Source organism: Furipterus horrens, unplaced genomic scaffold, assembly GCF_987537825.1.
Source record: "Furipterus horrens unplaced genomic scaffold, mFurHor1.1.pri manual_scaffold_1, whole genome shotgun sequence".
In the NCBI taxonomy this organism is placed as follows: Eukaryota; Metazoa; Chordata; class Mammalia; order Chiroptera; family Furipteridae; genus Furipterus; species Furipterus horrens.
This window is the reverse complement of record NW_028327171.1, coordinates 204,471,656-204,490,626: the sequence shown is the minus strand read 5'-3', so window position 1 is coordinate 204,490,626 and position 18,971 is coordinate 204,471,656. Positions and strand designations below refer to the sequence as shown.

Below are 18,971 nucleotides of genomic sequence, written 5' to 3'. Positions count from 1 at the left end.
TGTTGAACAGCAGTGGTTAGAGAAGGCATCGTCATGTTCATGATGTCAAAAGTGAAAATTCCAATGTTTCATCATTAATTTGGATGTTTCCTGCAGTTTTTTCCTTAGAGTTTACCAGGTTAAGGACGTTCCCTTCTATTCCTAGGTTGCCAAGGATTTTTCTCATAATCATATGTTGATTTATTTAATAATTTTAAATTTAGATAATTATTTGATTTTTCTATTAATTTGTTAATATGGTAGATTACGTTGATTTTTTTTTTTTCCTACGTGTATACCTAGAATAAGCCCAACTTGGTCATGATTGAGTATTTTTTCTATACATTGCTAAGGTCTAATATTTTGTTGCTACTATTTTGTTCATGGGGTGATATCAGTCTGTAATTTTTCATTTTTCTTCTGCCTTGGCCAGGTTATAATGGATTCTTAGAATATGTTGGGGAGTGTTTTCTTGTCTTATATTATTAGGGAGATAAGGCTGGAATTATTTTTTATCAGTGCTCAGTAGGACTTGTTGTGAAGCCATCCAACCTAGTATTTTCTTTATGGGAAGATTTTTGACTACTTATACAATTTATTTTATGATTTTAGTGAGGGTGGCCAAACATTTTATTGTATAATTCTTGCATCAGTTTTGGTAAGTTATGCTTGCCTAAGAATGTAAAACATTCATCTAAACTTAAACATTTGTTGGCATAGAGTTGCTGCCAATATCACCTTATGAATATTCTTAAAGGCTGCAGCATCTATAGTTGGGACCCACCCTGGAACACTATAGCTCTGTTGAGGTCTCTGTTTGGGAAGGCATCCCCAGTACCTTTGTTCCCACCTTAGTTTCCGTCAGGGATTTGGTTAAATCAGGGCAGCCTTCCCCATCTCCGTTGCCATGACCACCATGGGCATCAGAGATACAAGTGCTGCTCCCTTGGGCCTATATCTTTTCGGGTGGGGTTCTGACATCTTAAAGTGAAGGTCTGTAACAATAATAGCAAGATGCGACCCTGGCTGGTGTGGCTCAGTGGATTGGGTGCCGGACTGAACTGAGAGGTCGCCAGTTTGATTCTCAGTCAGGGCACATGCCTGGGTTGCAGGCCAGGTCCCCAGTTGGGGGTGAGCGAGACTCTCACACATTGACATTTCTCTCCCTCTCTTTCTCCCTCCCTTCCCCTCTCTCTAAAAGCAAATAGAATCTTAAAAAAAAAAAAAAAAAAAGAATAGCAAGATGAAGGAGACAGGTCCTCCTGTGATAGAGACCCCGTGTTTTTCCCTTTATGGTCTCAAGGACTTAAGCCTGCTCAGCTTTCCAGGGTCTTCCCTGATCTCTCTGTCACATCTAGTTTTCTGAGCCCTGACCCTGAAATGCTTGTCTTCTGGATCTTTCCTACAGGCCCCCCAAGACCAAGTTCTTCTTCACGGTCATCCCACAGCCCATCCTCCTGAGCCCAGGCATAACCCTCACGCTCCCCATCATCTTCCGCCCTCTGGAGGAGGTAAGGCCCCAGCGAGGAGCAGGGCAATGAAGGACACATGCACCATGACCTTGGAACTGACAGAGCAACAAGCGGCGTGCTCCCCCAACCCCCATCCATGCACACATCCTGCCAACTGTAGCAGAAGTCCAACTTGGGAAGCCCTGGAGAGGCTCAGATCCTAAACTCATTAGACAGATGGGGTTTCCAGTTGGATGTTAGCTGTGCTACTGAACTGGTCATCAGAAAGCCCCAGATTCCTTGGTTTCTTCCTGCTCTCAAGAATGTTCCTCCTAAATACTTTGTTCCCCACAGAAGAGGCCCCATATCTCTGAGACCGAGACAGCGGTAGAGTACAGATAACAGATCCCCTCCTCGGAGACTGAGATGGGGGGCCACAGCCTAGCCCGCCCCTCAATGGTTGTGTTGGCGGGTGACCCCTGAGTACCGCCCAGGTACCACTGATAGGACTGCCTCTGCCTCCACCCCCGCACTGCAGAAGGAGTACATGGACCAACTTTGGTTCGAGAAGGCGGAGGGAACGTTCTGTGTGGACCTGAGGGCCGCCCTGCCTCGCCACAGTCTGATCTGCCCACCGTCCCTGCAGTTGCCTTTGTGTGCCGTGGGGGACATGGCCGAGGCCTGGTTCTGCCTGGACAATGTGGGGTGAGGGGAGTGGCTGAGGCTCAGAGGTAGGAAGAGCAAGAGCAGTGATGAGGGTACCTGGGGTAAGAGAGACAGACGTGTCTGGTGGGGAAAGGGGAAGGCGGAGTAAAGAGCGCTGCCCAGTGTCTACCTTTCTAAAGCAGGGGCAGTGGTCACAAGGAGCCCAGTGTCCCTGACTTGCCCCTCCCTCCAGGGACCTGCCCACCTTCTTCGCTTGGGAATTCTCAAGCCCATTCCAAATGCTGCCCACCACGGGGCTGCTGGAGCCAGGCCAGGCTTGCCGGATCAAGGTGACCTTTCAGCCTCTTATGGCTGTCATCTCCAAAGTCCAGGCCACGTGCTGGTATGGGGAGGGCAGCAAGCAGAAGAGCAGCATCCAGCTGCAGGCTACAGGTGAGGCTCCGCCTCTCACCTGTTCCCCGGAGCCCATCTGCTGAACCTTCCTGGGTCTGCTGCACCGTGTGCCCCCTACCCCACCTTCTTCCTGGGGCCTGGCCCCCATGGGACCTCCTCCAAGCCCTCCATCCCCCTGCCCTCCCCCGCCCAAGGCCTACAGGCTTTGCCTTTTCTTTGCCTTCCTTGGTGTCTGTCATAGGCCAGTATTTCCCTGGGAACACCTGCCATCTTCAGTGAGGGCTATTCAGCTGGGGCCGCGGAGGCCCTGGTGGGTTTTTCCCCAGGAGCCTCCACCCCACCATCCCCACCACAGGCAAGTGTGCCCAGCTGCTGGTGAGCATAAAGCAGAAGCAGCCAGAGGACCAGGACGTTGAGGGCTTCCAGAAGGTGCTGCACTTCGGCTCTGTGGCTGTGGGCTGCTCCGCCGAGAGGCAGATCAGGCTGTACAACCCGTCGGCGGTACGCATCCTGTGGCTGTGCGGGGCTTGGGGCAGGACTCGGGACCACGGGGCTGGGTGCTCCTGAATCCCACCCCTATACAGAATGCCCCCCTTTCTCTCTACACCTTTGGCTCCAGGCCTCACATAACTCATGTCTGTTGATACACATATGTGCCGACAAGTGTCCCCCTGTCCCCTCAGCTGGGGGGCTGGGCTAGGGTGTCCCCAGTCCTCCAGATCAATCCTAAGAGCAGCCCCAGGACTGTCCTGACCGTAGAGCCATAGCTAGCGTTTATGGTGCCTTTGGTGGGGGGAAGGCACCCCTCTGTTCGGTTCCAGTAAAGGGCACAGGGCGTGGCCCCTTCCTCCCTCCTGGTGGAGGCAGCGTCACCCATGCCCGAAGCTGACAAGTGAGGCACAGGCCAGACGACGCCAGCTGCCCTCACCCCCTCAACGAGGCACCTTGGTAATGACAAACTGGCCCACCCTGTGACCTGACCCCTCCTGTCTTCACCTGGCCCCACAGATGAGTGCCCCTTTCAGGATTGAAGTGGCCCGAGACATGCCAACCAAAGACCAGGCCTTCTCATGCCCCACAGCCTACGGCGTCGTCCTCCCAGGAAAGAAGAAATACGTGTCGGTGTTTTTTCACCCCGAGACCTTGGACGTCAAAACTATTGACTACTTGTCAGTTGTACCCTCTGGTTGTGCCTCCCAAACCTTGCTCAAGGTCGTTGGTTTCTGTAGAGGTACTGGCAACCCCAGGAGCAGCCCACGCTTAGGGTTGGGAAATGCTCCTTGCCTGCCTGGAGTCAGGGCCTCCTTGCCCTTCAGCCTCGGTGTCTGCTGCCCCCTGGTGGGCTCAGTGAGGACTCAGTGAGGACACCTGGAGATCATGTGCCTGCCCTCACTCCTGGTGACCTGGAGGTCTGCTCAGGCTGCTGGGGCCCCCAGCCTTCCTGGCCCAGCCTTCTGTCTCCAGGCAGCAACCCCTCCCATCCGTGGGACCCTTTCTGAGACACCCTTGGGGAGGCTGATCCTCCAGCCCTGCCCAGGTGGCAGGACCTGCTCACAGGAACCCCTTCTCCTATGCCCAGGTCCTGATGTGTCCCTGCAGCACCCCTGCATCAATTTCAGCTGGGTCAACCTCGGAGAGTGCTCAGAGCAGTCCTTGCGGATTGAGAACAAATCAGACTGTGTGGCTCACTTCCAGTTCGCCATTGACTGCCAGGAAAGCGTCTTCAGCATCAGACCGACCTTCGGGACCCTGGTGGGCAGGGCCTCCCTGACCCTGCTCTGCGCCTTCCAGCCCACTCACCCCATCATCTACTATCGGCGGGTGGCCTGTCTCATCCACCATCAGGTGAGTGGTGGGGGAGGAGGCGAAGAGGGGCTTCCCTGGGAGCTGGAGGGGTCAATCTGAGGCCCCATGATAATGACAATGCCTGGTGCTCACCTCTGGATTCTGAAACTTCTGGGGCTGTCTGCCTGGATCGTCTCCTCCAGGGCCCCAGCCTGGTCTTTGGAGCCACAACATGGCCAGAGGCATGTGAAGTTTACTCTGAGCTAGGTGGGTGTGCCTGGGCTGCCCTGCCTGCTCCAGCCCAAGGACTTTGCTGCTGTTGCCAGGGAGAAGGGTGACTGTGCAGAGCCAGGAGCCTCAAAGTGAGCTCCCCAATCCACGCCCAGGGCAAGATCGTTCAGACTCTGCCCTGACTGCCTGGCACCTGGCCAAGGTGATGAGTCGGGGCTGAAATCTAGCCTCACATGGACAAATGTCACAGGACCCACTGTTCCTGGACCTGATCGGGACCTGCCACTCGGACAGCACCAAGCCGGCCATCCTGAGGCCTCAGCACCTCGCTTGGTACCGCACACACCTGGTGCGGGGCCTGACGCTCTACCCCCCTGACATCCTGGGCCTCATGCTGAGCGAGAAGAAGCTGAAGCAGGATAAAGACGGGGCCCTCGTGATTCCCACGGAGGTTCGATGGACCCCACTGGGCCCTGGGGGCCAGGCTACCCTCCCAGGTTCCTGCCCCCTTCTCTAGCAGTTCTTGGGCAGTCCTGTGCCCCCAGAGCGCTGTGGGGGTGACCTGTATGGAGTTCTTGTAGCTTTTTCCAGAAAGAAACATACGGATGAGGGGCATGCAGGAGGAATGGCAGCTAGGCCCCCACCAACCCGTCTCTCCCCACCAGGACTGGGAGGACATGCCAGCCCTGCAGTGTCCCCTCATCCCCCCCATGACTGAGTACTTCTTCGATGGCACCAGAGACTTGGCCATCTTCCCTCCTCCCGTCAGCATGGAGCCTTTTGAGGTGGATTTTGGTGCCTGCCCCGGACCTGAGGAACCCAACCCTGTCCCACTGTGCCTGATGAACCACACCAAGGGCAAGATCACTGTGGTCTGGACACACAGGTCTGACTGCCCCTTCTGGGTGACCCCAGAAACCTGCGATGTGCCCCCGCTCAAGTCCATGGCCATGCGCCTACACTTCAGGCCGCCTCACCCAAACTGCCTCTACATGGTAGAGCTCGAAGCCTTCGCTCTCTATAAGGTGTGTGCAGGCAGACAGGACGGGGTGCTGTAGGATCTCTCCTCTCCATGCCAGGCTCTTCTCCTTGTCTTCTTGGCTGGACAGTGGCCTTCCTAGTTTGTCTTCTCCCAGCCTCAGGGCCTGCCTTGGCTGAGTGGTTCCTTGGCCTATGTGATTATGACTCATTCAGTCATAATCTCCTACCCTCTTCAGGAGAACTGAGCTGAGGTCAAGCCCTTGGGAAAATTTTTGTGTGCAAGGGCTCCTGGCTTCTCTTCCAGTCCTTGAAGTGGGAATTACCCCAGGTAATTAGGTGTGTTGGGGAGGAGTTTCTAGCACAGCTTCCCTTGACCAGGAAACTGGGAGCACAGGCTAACCCCAGCCCAGCCTCAGTCCCAGATGTGCATCACTCTCTCCTCCTCTCCAGCTGGTCCTGCCCTTCCCTCCCTTCTCAGCTCTGCCCACCCTGCTGTTCTTTCCCAGCCGGGTGGCCGGGAAAAGGGTTGAGCAGTACAGTCTAGATTAGAGTCCCTAGGCAAGCCCCCTAATGTCTCTGAGCCCTGGTCTTTTGACCTATAAACTTGGGGTCATGCCCAAACATTCCAGAAGGCATTCCACAGCTGAGTCTTTAATTGCCTCTGTTCTAATACCTTGGCAGTAAAATGTGGAAGCCTGGAGGAATGGGGTTATGGACCCCTGCCTCGGCTGAGGCTGAGCCCCTCAGGTTTTCAGGTTACATGTCTAGCCCTGCACTGTCCTATCCAGCAGCCAACAGCCACAGAGGGCCACCAAGCACTTGAAATGTGACCAGTCTAAGTTGAGATGCGCTGTAAGGGTAGGAGACCCTCTGGATTTTGAAGACTTAGCATGAAAAGAATGCAAAATATCTCACAGATCACTTATATATCAATTATATGTTGAAACAAGATTTTAGATTTATTAGGTTAAGTAAAATATGTAATTGAAATTATTTCATGTGTTTCACTTTTTAATGTGGCTGTTAGAAAGTTTAAAGTTTTGTCTGTGGCTTGCATTTGTGGCTCTCATTATATTTCTATTGGCCAGCGCTCCTCTGGGCACATTCCTACAGGATGTCCTCAGGCTGTTGGGAGGATTAAAGAGTGGTTGCTGCGTGCTCAGTGGGGGTGCGGGGGTGCCTTGTGGACAGCAGGAGGGGCTGTTATGAGTTGGGAGCCCCTCCCTTCTGTGCCCAGTGTAGGATTCCTGCAGTGCAGGGGGCAAGCTGGGGTGCCGCACAGGGCCCGACACAGGACTCTGAGCTTGTCCATGGATCTGGCCCCGCTGCAGGTCCTGCAGAGCTTCAGTAATATCGAGGAGAACTGCACTGTGTGTCCCTCCTGGTGCCTGACACTCCGGGCACGAGGCCACAGCTATGGTGCTGCCTTGGAGCATCACGTCCCGCAGTACTGCCTGGACGCCCCCAAGGTGAGTGTGGCCCCACAGCAGTGGGAGTTGGGACTGGGAGGTCCTGGCTTCTGCCCTGGCCTGCAGATCCTTCTCCCCTCTCTGATGGTCTGTGAAATGCATTCCAGAATCCTCCCTGTCTGTCCCAGCCTCCCACCACCAGCCCCTGGGGCTCTAGGCCATCAAGGACTCTCTCTTGGGCCATGCCACTGGGACTGGGGAAAGTCTGGGGCTTGGATGGCTGGTTCTTGCCTGCCACATCTGAAATAACCCCTCATCCTCTCACACTCTGGTTTCAAACTCTCCAACTCCTTCATCTGTCTGCCCTGTTTACTGGATACCTATTAGGGGTGGGACCCCCATCATGAGCCCCTGCTCTTGGGGATCACACAGACCTGCATGGGTCACAGAGCCAGCCTCTTGGTGTAGCCCCTTCCAGGGCGGTCATAATCTCCAGGCCTTTCCTGTCTGAGCAGCAGGATGACAGAGGGCTTGAAAGCACAGATCTGGAGCCAGAAGGCCAAGTTCCAGGTCTGGTTTCTCCTTCAATGTTGTGGCCAGCCTTTTCATCCATTCCACTAGCCTCAGGCTGCTAAAAATGCACCGATTTGGAGAATGTGCTTGGGGGTGATCCTGTTCCTCCCACCAGCTACAGTTCTGCACAAGGTCACCCCTTCCCGGAGCCCTCCCTGCTCCCCGACTGCACAGGGTTAGTTCCTTCCAGTGGTGTGTGGCCTTTACCACCACCCAGCACATTCTGGGCCCATGTTGCTCCCCTGCTGCCTTGAGCAACACACTTGTTGCCCAGCCAGATGGGGCACCCTGGTCGGCGACTTCAGGCCTTGTGCGTTGTAGCCTGCTCAGCTCCGAGCCTGGTGCTGGCCGTACCCTAGATGCTTAAGGAGGGTTTGGAAACAAATTGCCGGGGTTTTCACTCTCTCAAAGTGACGGTCTCCTCAGCCACCTGGAGGAGAATCATCTAGAAGGAACTGCTTACCCCAGAGCTTCTGGACCCGGATCTCTGAAAGCAGGTTCTCCAAAAGATGATTTGATGATACCCTAAAATGAAAGAACTCCCCCTTAACCTGGAGCAGAGATCATGGAGGCCCGAGCTTCCTGGGGCCAGCTCCTATGAGCACTCCCTCTCACTGTCTAGAGGACAGAAGCATTTCTTGGTGCCAAGCTGTGGCCTCCCCTTGTTCCCGGCTCCCAGGGCATTGGCTGGAATGCACAGAGGCATCTTGGATCTCCTTGGAGGCAGCCCCATCCAAGCCCACAAAGACTTCCGAGTGTATGTATCAGGAGTGGAAGGGCACACAGGTCTGAACATGGGCCCCTCTTCTCTCACACCCCAGCTATTTCCTGCAGTGTCTCCCAGTGAACCCTCCTACCGCAGCCTGCTCCTGACCAATAAAGGCTCCACGCTGATGACCTTCAACCTGGCCCCGAACAGCAGCTCAGACATCTCCCTGCGGCCCAGCTCAGGCCTTGTGGCCCCTGGGGCCCACCAGATCTTCCTCATCTGTACCTACCCCAAGGGCAACTCCTGGAAGCAGCACATTTTTTACTTGCAGTTCAATTTTTGCCCCCAGTATCTCAAGGTAGGAGACAACGGCAGGGGGCCCTTTTCAAAGCCACATTCTGGGGTTGGCCTCTAGAGCTCACTTAAAGGAGCCAAGGGCCTGCTCCTGAGCCAGGAAGTGGCATGGCAGGGAGAGGACCTTTTTGCCAGTCTGTGAGCAGCTCTCTCACCCCTCAGGGCCCTGCCTGCTCACCTCATGGGGGCTGGGACAAGAAAAGAGGTTCAGTGGTCCCACAGGAAGGAGCGGGGCAACACAAGATGCATATTTGCAGGTGCTAGAGAGGTGTTTGCGGCAAGGTTGGTGAAAGGGTCCAGGGTGTTGGACCCATAACTGGCCCATGAAATGGTCTGTACATCTCTCAGCCCCTGAGTTCTTTTCAAGAACCATCTGCTGGGCCCATCCTGACCCACTCACTGCCTTTGACAGAAGCTGCCGGTACCCAGACTGGCAGAGGGCCTGTGGTTGCCCTCTCCAAGGGGCAGAAGCTGCCTGCCCACAGCTTCCTGGGCATTTAGGGGATCCTGAGCTGCAGGGTGAGGTCTGGGCACTGCCTTTCCTCCTCTGGCCCCAGGAGGTGAGCATGCAGAGCCGGGAGGAGCCATTGCAGCTGAAGCTGGACACCCACAAAAGCATCTTCTTCAAGCCCACCCAGGTGGGCTGCTCCTCTACCAGCCTCTTCACCTTCCGCAATCCTTCGCGTCTGCCCCTGCAGTTTGAGTGGCGGGTCTCCCAGCAGTACCAAAAGATGCTGGCTGTCCAGCCCGCCCGGGGACTTATCCAACCCAACGAGAGCCTCGTGAGTTCCCTGCCCCACTGCCGAGGGCCAGAGGGAAGGGTACCTGCCTCCCTGCCCCCACCATCATCTCTTACTCACGCCTATTGGGGGCCAGGCTTACTACGTGCATCCCCACTTGATCCATAGCCACCTCCCATTCGGTCCATAGTCACCCCCCCCCCCCAGTCTTATGACTGGGTGTGTTACCATGATCATCACTTCCCATTTTATAAAAAAGAATTAGAAGAAAAATCCATTTACTAAGATTTAATATTAGGAGATGCAGAGCTGGGACTTGGACCAGGTTTCTGATGCCACTCCCCAGGTGTGAGCCCACCCTCCCTCCATGGTCCCCCAACCTGTGAGATCACTGGGAGGTGGTTTGGAGCAGCTGGACTTGGGGCCAAGTCCCACTTAGGAATGAGAAAAGGGACTCCTAGCAGTCCCAGTGGCTGTCTGGAGGGGGGCACAGGCTGGGACACAAGCTAGCAAATCCCCGTCCTGGGACAGGGCCCTATAGACTAGTCAAGAGGCCAAACGGGCCACTAACCAGCACCAACACATGGTGGGGGTAGTAATCGGCGAGGCAGGAGGCCACACACACGGACTCTGGAGTCAGCCTTGAGAATTCACGCCCCAGCTCCCAGCACGTGCCCTCACCAGCTATGTGACCATGGGCGAGTTACCCAAATTCTCCGAGACTCCCGTTTGTCATCAGAAAATGTGGCCCTGAAATAATACCACTTGCCTGGTGGGGATGAAGGACTGGGAGGCTTAGGGAAGCAACATAATATACAACGTGCAGAAGGCAAACACGAGGTGTACAAGGCAAACTCTACCATAGCCTGACAGCCTACAATGGGGCCTCAGACGGCCAGGAGCCTGGGCAGGGGGTTCCCACAGACCTCCACACAGGCAGAATCTCTGTGACCCCAGACGCTGACATGGACCTTCAGCCCTCTGGAGGAGACCAAGTACCTGTTCCGAGTAGGGGTGTGGGTCTGGGAAGCCGGCCTGCCCCCAAACGCCAAGCCCTCTTCTACCACCCACTACATGATCCGGCTGGTGGGCATGGGAATCACCAGCACCCTCTCTGTGAGTGGGAGAATCCTGGTGGGTTGGGATGGGGTACTTGGGGCCAGGGCACCCCGGGGGACCCTACTCCCAGAGAGCAGGGATGGGAGCCCTCTGGTCCCTGGTCTGCATCCCTGGGCTTGCCCTTCCTTGAGGATTCTCTAAGGCCAAGGGTGAGAAAGCCAGGGCTGGGGGGAAACCCCCACCCCGACTGGCTGACTCTGGCCCTCAGGCAAAGGAGAAGGAGCTGGACTTTGGGAACGTGGTGGTGAACAGCACACAGTCCAGGTTGCTGGGCGTCCTGAACGAAAGCAGCTGCACCCTCTTTTATCGCCTGTTCCTGGAGCAACGCAGCCCCGAGGGCACCAACAACGACCCCCCCGGTACTGCCCTGGGCTGGGACGGGGGCCCAGGGACGTGGGCACTGGTTGAGGCTGGTTCATCAGCCAGGGTTTGGGGGCAGGCAGAGCAGAACTTAAACCTTGGTGCTTCTACTCCCTAAATGGGTGGCATCGGGCATCTCTGAGCCTCAGCTTCCTCTTCTGTAAAATGGGGCGGCTGGCAGCACCTACCTCATGGGCTACTTGGTGGAGCAAAGTGTTTAGCTGGTGCCAGTGACACAAAGACAGGGCCCCTCTGTCTTGGTCTGGGAGGAGGGACTCTGCTCCCTGTTTTCCGGCTCAGAGCCTACTCTGTAGCCGGGCTCTGCTTGGCCAGGAAGGGTACCTGGACAGGAGCAGAAGGCAAGGCAGAGTCTCTCTGGCCTGTACCGAGGGCCTCCCTGCTCTTGACCCTGCCCGGGTCCTCCCTGAGCAGCTCTTCAGCTGGAGCGCACAGAGGGGAGCATGCCGCCCTGGTCCCAGGACACCATCTGCCTGACTGCCTGTCCCAACCACCGGTCCCAGTACTCCTGGACCATCAGCTACTCTCTCCTCTTCCACAGAGGTACCTGGGCCCCCTGACATGGAGTCCGTGCTGGAGGAAAGGGGAGGGCTGTGTGAGCAGGACTGGGGTCGGGGTGGGGTGCAGGGGGCCCAGGCAGCGCCAGCAGAATGAGCGTGACTGCGCTAGGTACGCCTTTGGCTGGCCACCGGCCATCTCTGTGCGGGTGTCTGCGTGTGCGATGCCTGAGCCATGGAGGACTCCGAGTGAAGAGTTTAGAGCTGTGCTGATTTGCTGCGGGCTCTTAGACAAGTCTTCAGCTGCCCTGGGCCTCAGCTTCCTGCTCCGGAGAATGGAGTTGTCTCCAGCCTGCCCGGGGACCAGGGGCTGGCGTCCAGGGCAGCACAGAAGAGTGACTCAGAGTGTGGGCCTGCGCCAGACTGCCTGCGACCGGATCCTGCCCCCTGCGCTTATTAGCTACATAATCTTAGCAAGTACTTTAACCTCCCCGTGCCTCAGTGTCCACATCTGCAAAGTGGGAATAATAACGGTGCAAAGGCAAGAGAAAGGAAAGAAGTGCGGATGCTGGTTACCATGTGGAAGAACCTTGAAAATATATCCAGTGAAAGAATCCAATCACAAAAAGCCACATAGTGTATGATTCTGATTATGTGAAACATCCAGAATAGGCAAATTTATAGAAACAGAAAGTAGATTAGGGGTTACCAGGGGTGGAGGGAGGGGAGAATGGGGAATGACAGCTGCTTGGTACTGAGTTTCCTTTTGAGGGGGATGAATATGTTCTAAACTTAGATAGCAGTGATGGTTTGTACAGCTCTGAGTGTACGAGAAAACACTGAATTGTATGTGTTAAAGGGTTAATTTTATGGTATAGAAACTATATTTCCATAACGCTGTTCATAAGAATTAGTTTGCACACTAATATGGTACACATTGAATACAGTGGTGTATGTGAAGCACTTAGGACCGTGTCCAGTACGTGACAGTATCCGACAAGGTCTGGCTGTCATTGCCAAGGTTCCAAGGCCTGGGAGGCATCTGCTGCTCCCTACAAGGGTCCCGGGGCAGGTTTCCCAGAAGGCCTGCACGGTCCGCTGCAGCAGAGCCAGAAGGGGACCCCACTCCTCATCCACATCCCTTTCCCCCAGATAACAAGGTTGGGGAGAAGCAGGAGCTGTGTCGTGTCCTCCTGACGGCCGTGTACCCCTTACTGTCCATCCTGGACATCTGCTCCGTGGGCAGCACTGAGGGCATCTCGCGGAGACACTTGTGGCATCTCTTCTCCCTGGACATGCTCAACAGCTACTTGGAGCGCGACCCCTCCCCCTGTGAGCTCACCTACAAGGTGCCCACCCGGCACAGGTGAGCGGAGCCTGGGAGAAGATCAGGGCCTGCCTGGGGATGTTCTTAGAGCTTTCTGTCCACACCCTCAGCACGAAGCCCCGCCAACTCTTGCCCATCCTGGCGGGGCCTGGAGAAGGCAGCGATTGGCTTGACATCTGACGGGCTAGCCCAGCCTGCCTGAGTCCCAGAATCTCTAATTCCCACCTGTAGGGAGATGATTGCTGACCCAGCCACCCTGGGAGGGCCCCACCCTATTCCCTGTCCCTGTTCCTGTCCCTGTCTCTGAGCCCGCTTCTCTGCTCCGCACAGCACAAGTCAGATCCCTCCTGTCTTCACCCCTCTGAAGCTCGACTTCAATTTTGGGGCAGCGCCAATAGAGGCCCCTCCCTCCGTGGTGCTCCTGGCGCTGAAGAACAGCGGAGTGGTGCCCCTGGACTGGTATGGCTGGCTGGGAGCCTGGGAGGCAGGTGCTGGAGGCCTCCACTTGCTGGTGGTAAACCTGGCTTCCAGGTGTCTGTGAGAGTGGGCACCCCATGGGTGGGGTGTGGAGGCCAGGGTGGGACTGGGGTCACTCAGCAGGATGCAGAACCTGTCACTGGCTGAGACATGTCAATAGGCTCAGAACTGGTAGAATCACCCTGCTGGAGACGGGCACTTTCGTCTCAACACTTAATGAACAAGAAGCTTCTGCTGAGCATCCGCTACATGCCACGCACTGTGCTTCACAGGCCTTCCTCCTCCAAGCCTCCCATCAACCCCGGACAAGATCCTCCTCTGCTGACTCTTTCCCAGATCGGAGGCTAAGGACTCAGCAGAGCCAGGTTTAAACCCGGATTAGTCCACTCCGGAGCCCCTGCCTGCACGGCTTAGTCAGCAAGGCTTGGAACTGCTCTTCTGTCAGGGGCACTGTGCTGGGCGCTGGGGCATCCCTGACAGAGCCCCAGTCCAGTGGGGACAGGGCCTGCATGGGGGCAGCAGAGGGTCTCACATTGGGGTGGGGGGCGGGGAGGAGGACCGGGATCTGCTGCCACGGGGGCGTCAGGGGGGGAAGGCATGACTGCGTGAAGCTGCCGGGGCTGTGGGCAGGCCTGGAGCCCTGAGCCCGCCACGCTTGGCCCTTCCTGTGCTTGGCTCTCCTCCCACTGGGGCCCAAACGTGTGCCCAGTAAACATCCTGTTTCCACGCCAGGGCTTTTTCTTGTTCTTCCTCCCTGTCTCTGCCACGCGCCTTGATTTCCTAGTGAAGTGCCTTTTAATCACTTCCAACTTTCTTTGGCTACACAGAGGTGAGAGAGAAGTGCCCCATCTGGGTCAGGCTTGGGGGAGAGAGCGGGGAGTCCAGCCCGGTGTCGCGGTGGGTGGATGAGATCGAAAATGTGCAGGGACAGGCACCTGGGAACTCAGAAACCTTTCTGCCTGAGCAGAGAGTCTGGGGGTGGGGGGTGGGGGCTGCATCCTCAGGGCTGCTCCTTACTCTCTGGGTTAGCCTGCCCCTCCTGTGGTGGTGGGAGCTGGGGAAGCTGGCTCCTGAGGCAGCTGCTATCTGAGAAGGGCCGGGGCTGTGAGTAACTGAGGGTTCCGGCCGTGAATGACTGAGGAGGCTTGGCAGGCAGGGCTGCAGGCCCGATGAGGAAGGCCCAGGACCCTCTTTGAGCTCCAGAGCTGCCATTCACTGGGCTCTCTGAGTGGCCGGGAGCCAGGTCCTGCAGGGGCTCCAGGGTGGGGGCAGGAAAAGCGGCGCTGGCCTGTGTCCTGGCACGGAGCAGGGTATTTTGGTGGATTGTGTGTATGTGTGTATTTGTGTAAGAGCAAGCCAGCTCACACTCTCCGTGGAGAGGGTCCAGGTTGCTGGAAACCGAGGCGAGAGGAAACCCAGGCCGAGTGCCTGCCGGACTGGCCCATCCATCAGGAGGTCGTTTGAGGTTCAGGAAGGCAGTCTGTGCCTCTTCCAGGATGCCAAGCTCAGGGAGCCTTCCTTGGATGGCCTGACTCGCCTAGGCTTTTTGCGTGTTGTGTTTCCTTTCCCTTCCTTAGAAGGCTATTTTTGAAAATTCTAGCTGCTCTCTGCTGAGCTTATAAAGAATACACTGAAGGTTTTATTCCTGCCAAGACCAGCAAGAAACAGGGAGTGTGGACTTGGCCTGGAGGCGGCAGCAGGCAGGGTAGATGGAGTGAGAACCCCAAGGATGAGGGAGCCTTGGGGGGAGCAGGGAGCACACCGCTGCCCAGCGAGATGTGGCACCTTGTATTTAGGGGAGATTCCTTACTGGGGCTGGTTAACATCGTTTGCTCCCTCGTGCACACTAAGTCGTTGGCTGCATTTTTCCTGGGGCTTCCCAGGCACAGGGGCCAGGCTGGCCCTCAGAAGAGATGCAGCAGGGCTCTCTGGGCAGACAAGCCCTTTGGTGCAGGCTGACGCGGGTGCTGTGGAAGACGTGTATGCAGCACCGGGGGCCACTTCACCCCATTTTGGACACGGAAGGGTGAGGCACATCAGAAAGGCTTCCTGGAGAAAGCTGCAGCTAAGCTAGGCCTGCAGCCTTGGGAGAGGGAGAGAGGCTACAGAGAGCCTTCCACCAGAGCACCTGGCATGTACGAGGGTCAGAGGAAAGGGCACAGCGTGACTGACAGGACCGTTGGTAAGGAGGGAGGGAAAGGCCTCGAGCACAGCTGGGAAGCTGGCTGGGGCCACGGTCTAGGCCCTAGAATCCTTCTCCTGCTGAGAGTTTGGACTTCTCCCTGAGAGCATCGGTGGGCTGTAAGCAGGGGTGAAGGGCAAAGACAGGACCTGCTTTCAAGACCTGCCACCCTGGCCTGGGTGGTGGAGAAAGATTAGCAGCTTGAAGCAGGAGACAGGTGTGGAGGCTGCTGTTGTTCCCAGACTGGGGGGTGGGGCGCACACTACAGGAGGGGCAGGGGAAAGGGGCTCGGGGTTATTTGGAGGGAGACTGGGTGAGGGCAGTGAGGGAAATGGAGGTGATAAAATGATCCAGATGACCCCAAAATAGCAAGATCTCCACTGATCGCTGTCCCCCAGATAAAATGAAAAAAGCAGTTTATTCACCTGTAGCAAGTCCACCGATACAAGGGTGATGGACGAACAGTAAGAAGTTCCCCAGGTCTCCCTCCAAGCCCATCCTGCTGGGGTAACAAGAGCATCCTCTCTCAGCACCCACATACCATACAGACCCAGGGACAGCTACAAGGTGATTCTGCTTCTCTTTCATTGCTTTTCGCAGTAATGGCACAACGCTATACTTATTACTTTCTCCTCAGCATCACATCGATAACATTCCCTTTAGGTAACTACAGATCAATACATGGCTCTAGTTCATTCTTTTCAATAGTTGCGCAATATCCCATTGTGTGAATGGCCCTGAAATGAAACTGCTCCTTTACTGGATAATATTAGTTGTTCTCTGTGCTTTTCTTTTTTTTAAAGATTTTATTTATTTATTTTTAGAGGGAGGAAAAGGGAGGGAGAAAGAGAGGGAGAGAAACATCCATGTGTGGTTGCCTCTCACACACCCCCAGCTGGGGACCCGGCCTCTGTCACTTGTTTTGTCAGCTCTTTAGAGTGCAGTGTCTATTTTCCTATAGCACCGGGCATTTCAGGGGCATTAATCGGTGCCCAGCTTTGCTTCAAATTTCAGAGTGCCAGTCCTGCTGGGACATCTGTTCTCTGTCCTGTGCCCAAGCTGGGCTGGACACGGTCCCTCTCGGGGGCCCTGGTTGGCACTGCTGGCATTCTTAGGTGCCTCAAATTGACCTTCCCTGGAGTTTTGTCACTAGGGTTAATGGCCAGCTGCAAGTGCCCCACATCAATAGGTGACCTCCTTGACCCTGGCACCGCCAGCGGGAGCCCCGGCCTTCACTTTCTGTGTAGTTATTGTGCAGTAAGAATCCACGACAGCCACGTTTGCCCCGCCATGCATGGGACAGTTTGCCAGATGGTGGGATGAAGGGGAGGCCCGAGGAGGCCTCCACCAGCTCTCCTGGGGCTCAGAGCTCCCGCCTCTCTATTCGGACTAAGACGCTTCACTCCTCCTGCTTTGCATCCCTCTCCCAGGGCCTTCCTCTTTCCACGTGACCAGCAGATCCACCTGGAGCTGTGGGCAGAGCAAGCAGAGTTTGACAGCACTGAGCTGCACCAAATGCGCGTGCAGGACAACTGCATATTCTCCATCAGCCCCAAGGCTGGGAGCCTGAGTCCTGGGCAGGAGCAGGTGGTGGAGTTCAAATACAGGTGCCTCCCCCAACTGCCCACCCTTCACTTCCGGTCCTGAAGGTCCTTCCTTTCCCCTGACTCCTGGAGGATCCTGGCCTTGCATTGTGTGATCCCAGGGTACCCCGAGTAACCACCACCCTGGGAGAATCCCGCCTTCCCTCCTGCCGGAGAGGTTCAGTTCCCTTCTTGCCTTTTCCCAGCTCAGGGGCTTCCACATGCTCCCAGGGACTAGCCAGCTCAAAGCCTCAGGAGGGCTATGATAATTTGTTCTCCCACTGGTACCAGGACTCCCTAACTCATCCCGGACTTGTCTCCTCCCTTCCAGCCACCTGTTCATTGGCACTGATCGCCTCCCAGTGCTCTTCAAAGTGTCCTATGGACGGGAGATCCTGGTGAGGCCCCAGCCCTGATCCTGTCTTTGACCAATCAAGAGAGGAGCTGGGAATTATGCCCCCCAGGGAGCTGGGTTCTGGATCTCTCTGCTGGGTGCTGCACTTCCTCTCAGAGGCAGGGACTACTCAGGAGCTCTCTATTTCTAGCTAAATTTCATAGGTGTGACAGTGAAGCTGGGTCAGAAGTACGTGCACTTCGCCTCCACCAGCCACCAGTTCGTCCCTGTCCCGATTGGCGACACACTGCCCCCACAGCAGGTCAGTGGTCCACATCATCCTGGTCACCAAGCGGCCTACATGTTGATCTCTGTCTAACTGCCAAAGTTCTCCACAGAGCGACAAAGACACTGTCTTCCAGAAGCCCTCGCTCTAAAAGGTGGGACTGCATGTTGGACCCCAAGATTGGGCAACTGGGAGAGGCTTCAGCTTCCTGGTGCCTGGTGCTTAGCCCTCTGCCAGGCCTCATTCCCATGCAAAGGAAGGTGTTCCCCTCTAACACAGAGCTCTTCAAACTTCTTTGTCCATGAGCCACACTAATATATTTTGAGTAAGAACCTGGTACTTACATACACATGCAACCAGTCACAAATCAGTGCATACACTATTACATGCAAAGTACTCTGATGTTTTTCAAAAAAATTATATTCCATTTTTTTTTTTAAATGCTGGACATGACCCACTAAATTGGTTTCATGACCTGCTCACTACTATGTTTCAGCCACAGTGTGAAAATCACTGCTCTAAGAAGGACATCTTTCAGGAATGTGGAAAATCTAAACTGTGAATTCTCATGAAACTATAGGATTTTCTTTATTAGTTGGAGGGAATGGGGTTCCTTTACTGTGAAAGTGTACACTGGAAATTTCCAAGAAGGGGACATGATATTTTCCCAAACATTGCCTGGCTCTGAAACTTCTAACCATTTAGAAGCTCTTCTGTTTCTGGGCAGGGGCCTCCGGCCACTCGGTCTAGGGGCAGAGGAATGGGCCTCCTGGACCTGACAGGGGGTCCCCAGCCCCAAGCTCTGGTAACTTCTCTATACCACCCACTCTCCCACTGGCTTCCCAGAAGCCCCACCTCGGGCTGGGCATGCCAAGCCCTGCAGAGGTCCAGACACTCAAAAAGGAGGCATGTGCCCCCAGAGAGCTTTCCAGAATGACCAGAGCACTCTCCCGTGGCCCTGAACACAGACAATGCAGCATACCCTCAGATACGGAGCCAGCAGACCCAGCTGTGCCTCCGACCGAACTCCACAGCTGTGGTCAAGCTTTCTCTTCTGTTCACGAGAGGATGACAGACAATGGCCTGGACCTTCAAGAGGGCCGTGGGAAGAGAGAGGAGTGAACAGATTTAATTTACATTTTGGAGGTAGACTCATGGGGTCTTGCTGGGGACTGGATGTAGGAAGTAAGAGAAAGGGAGGGATTGAGGTTGTGCTGGACTCCTAGCTCAAACTACTGGGAATGTGTAGTGCCATGTACTGAAGGGAGAGGCTTCAGAGCGAAGAGTTTGGTTTGGGCCACGTTTGAGGTGCCTGTGAGACAGCCAAGAGGGGTTGTTGTCAAGTAGAAGCTGGTACCAGGTGTGAAGTCCCAAGGGGGGTCCAGGCTAGAGAAATGAAGTCAGTATATTCAGGAGGAGATTCTGAAAAAGATTAGGGGGCCAGGCCTTGATCCAGAGGAGCTCTTCATTCTCTCTGCCTTCTATTTTCTCATCTCTAAAGTGAGGGAGGGATTGGG

At 55.5% G+C, this 18,971-nt stretch overlaps 1 protein-coding gene across 1 annotated transcript in view; it reads left to right on the top strand.

Annotated features, from left to right (window-relative positions):
- Nucleotides 1–18,971, top strand: part of CFAP65 (cilia and flagella associated protein 65) — a 32,963-nt gene that overhangs the window by 6,741 nt on the left and 7,251 nt on the right. Inside the window, 19 exon segments of the mRNA XM_090284097.1 lie at nucleotides 1,388–1,490; nucleotides 1,969–2,135; nucleotides 2,329–2,528; nucleotides 2,845–2,990; nucleotides 3,498–3,720; nucleotides 4,069–4,334; nucleotides 4,756–4,956; nucleotides 5,171–5,530; nucleotides 6,818–6,955; nucleotides 8,290–8,535; nucleotides 9,089–9,313; nucleotides 10,229–10,387; nucleotides 10,599–10,749; nucleotides 11,183–11,311; nucleotides 12,418–12,631; nucleotides 12,923–13,051; nucleotides 16,682–16,858; nucleotides 17,166–17,232; nucleotides 17,380–17,490. Coding sequence (XP_090140223.1) covers nucleotides 1,388–1,490; nucleotides 1,969–2,135; nucleotides 2,329–2,528; nucleotides 2,845–2,990; nucleotides 3,498–3,720; nucleotides 4,069–4,334; nucleotides 4,756–4,956; nucleotides 5,171–5,530; nucleotides 6,818–6,955; nucleotides 8,290–8,535; nucleotides 9,089–9,313; nucleotides 10,229–10,387; nucleotides 10,599–10,749; nucleotides 11,183–11,311; nucleotides 12,418–12,631; nucleotides 12,923–13,051; nucleotides 16,682–16,858; nucleotides 17,166–17,232; nucleotides 17,380–17,490 — 3,412 coding nt within the window.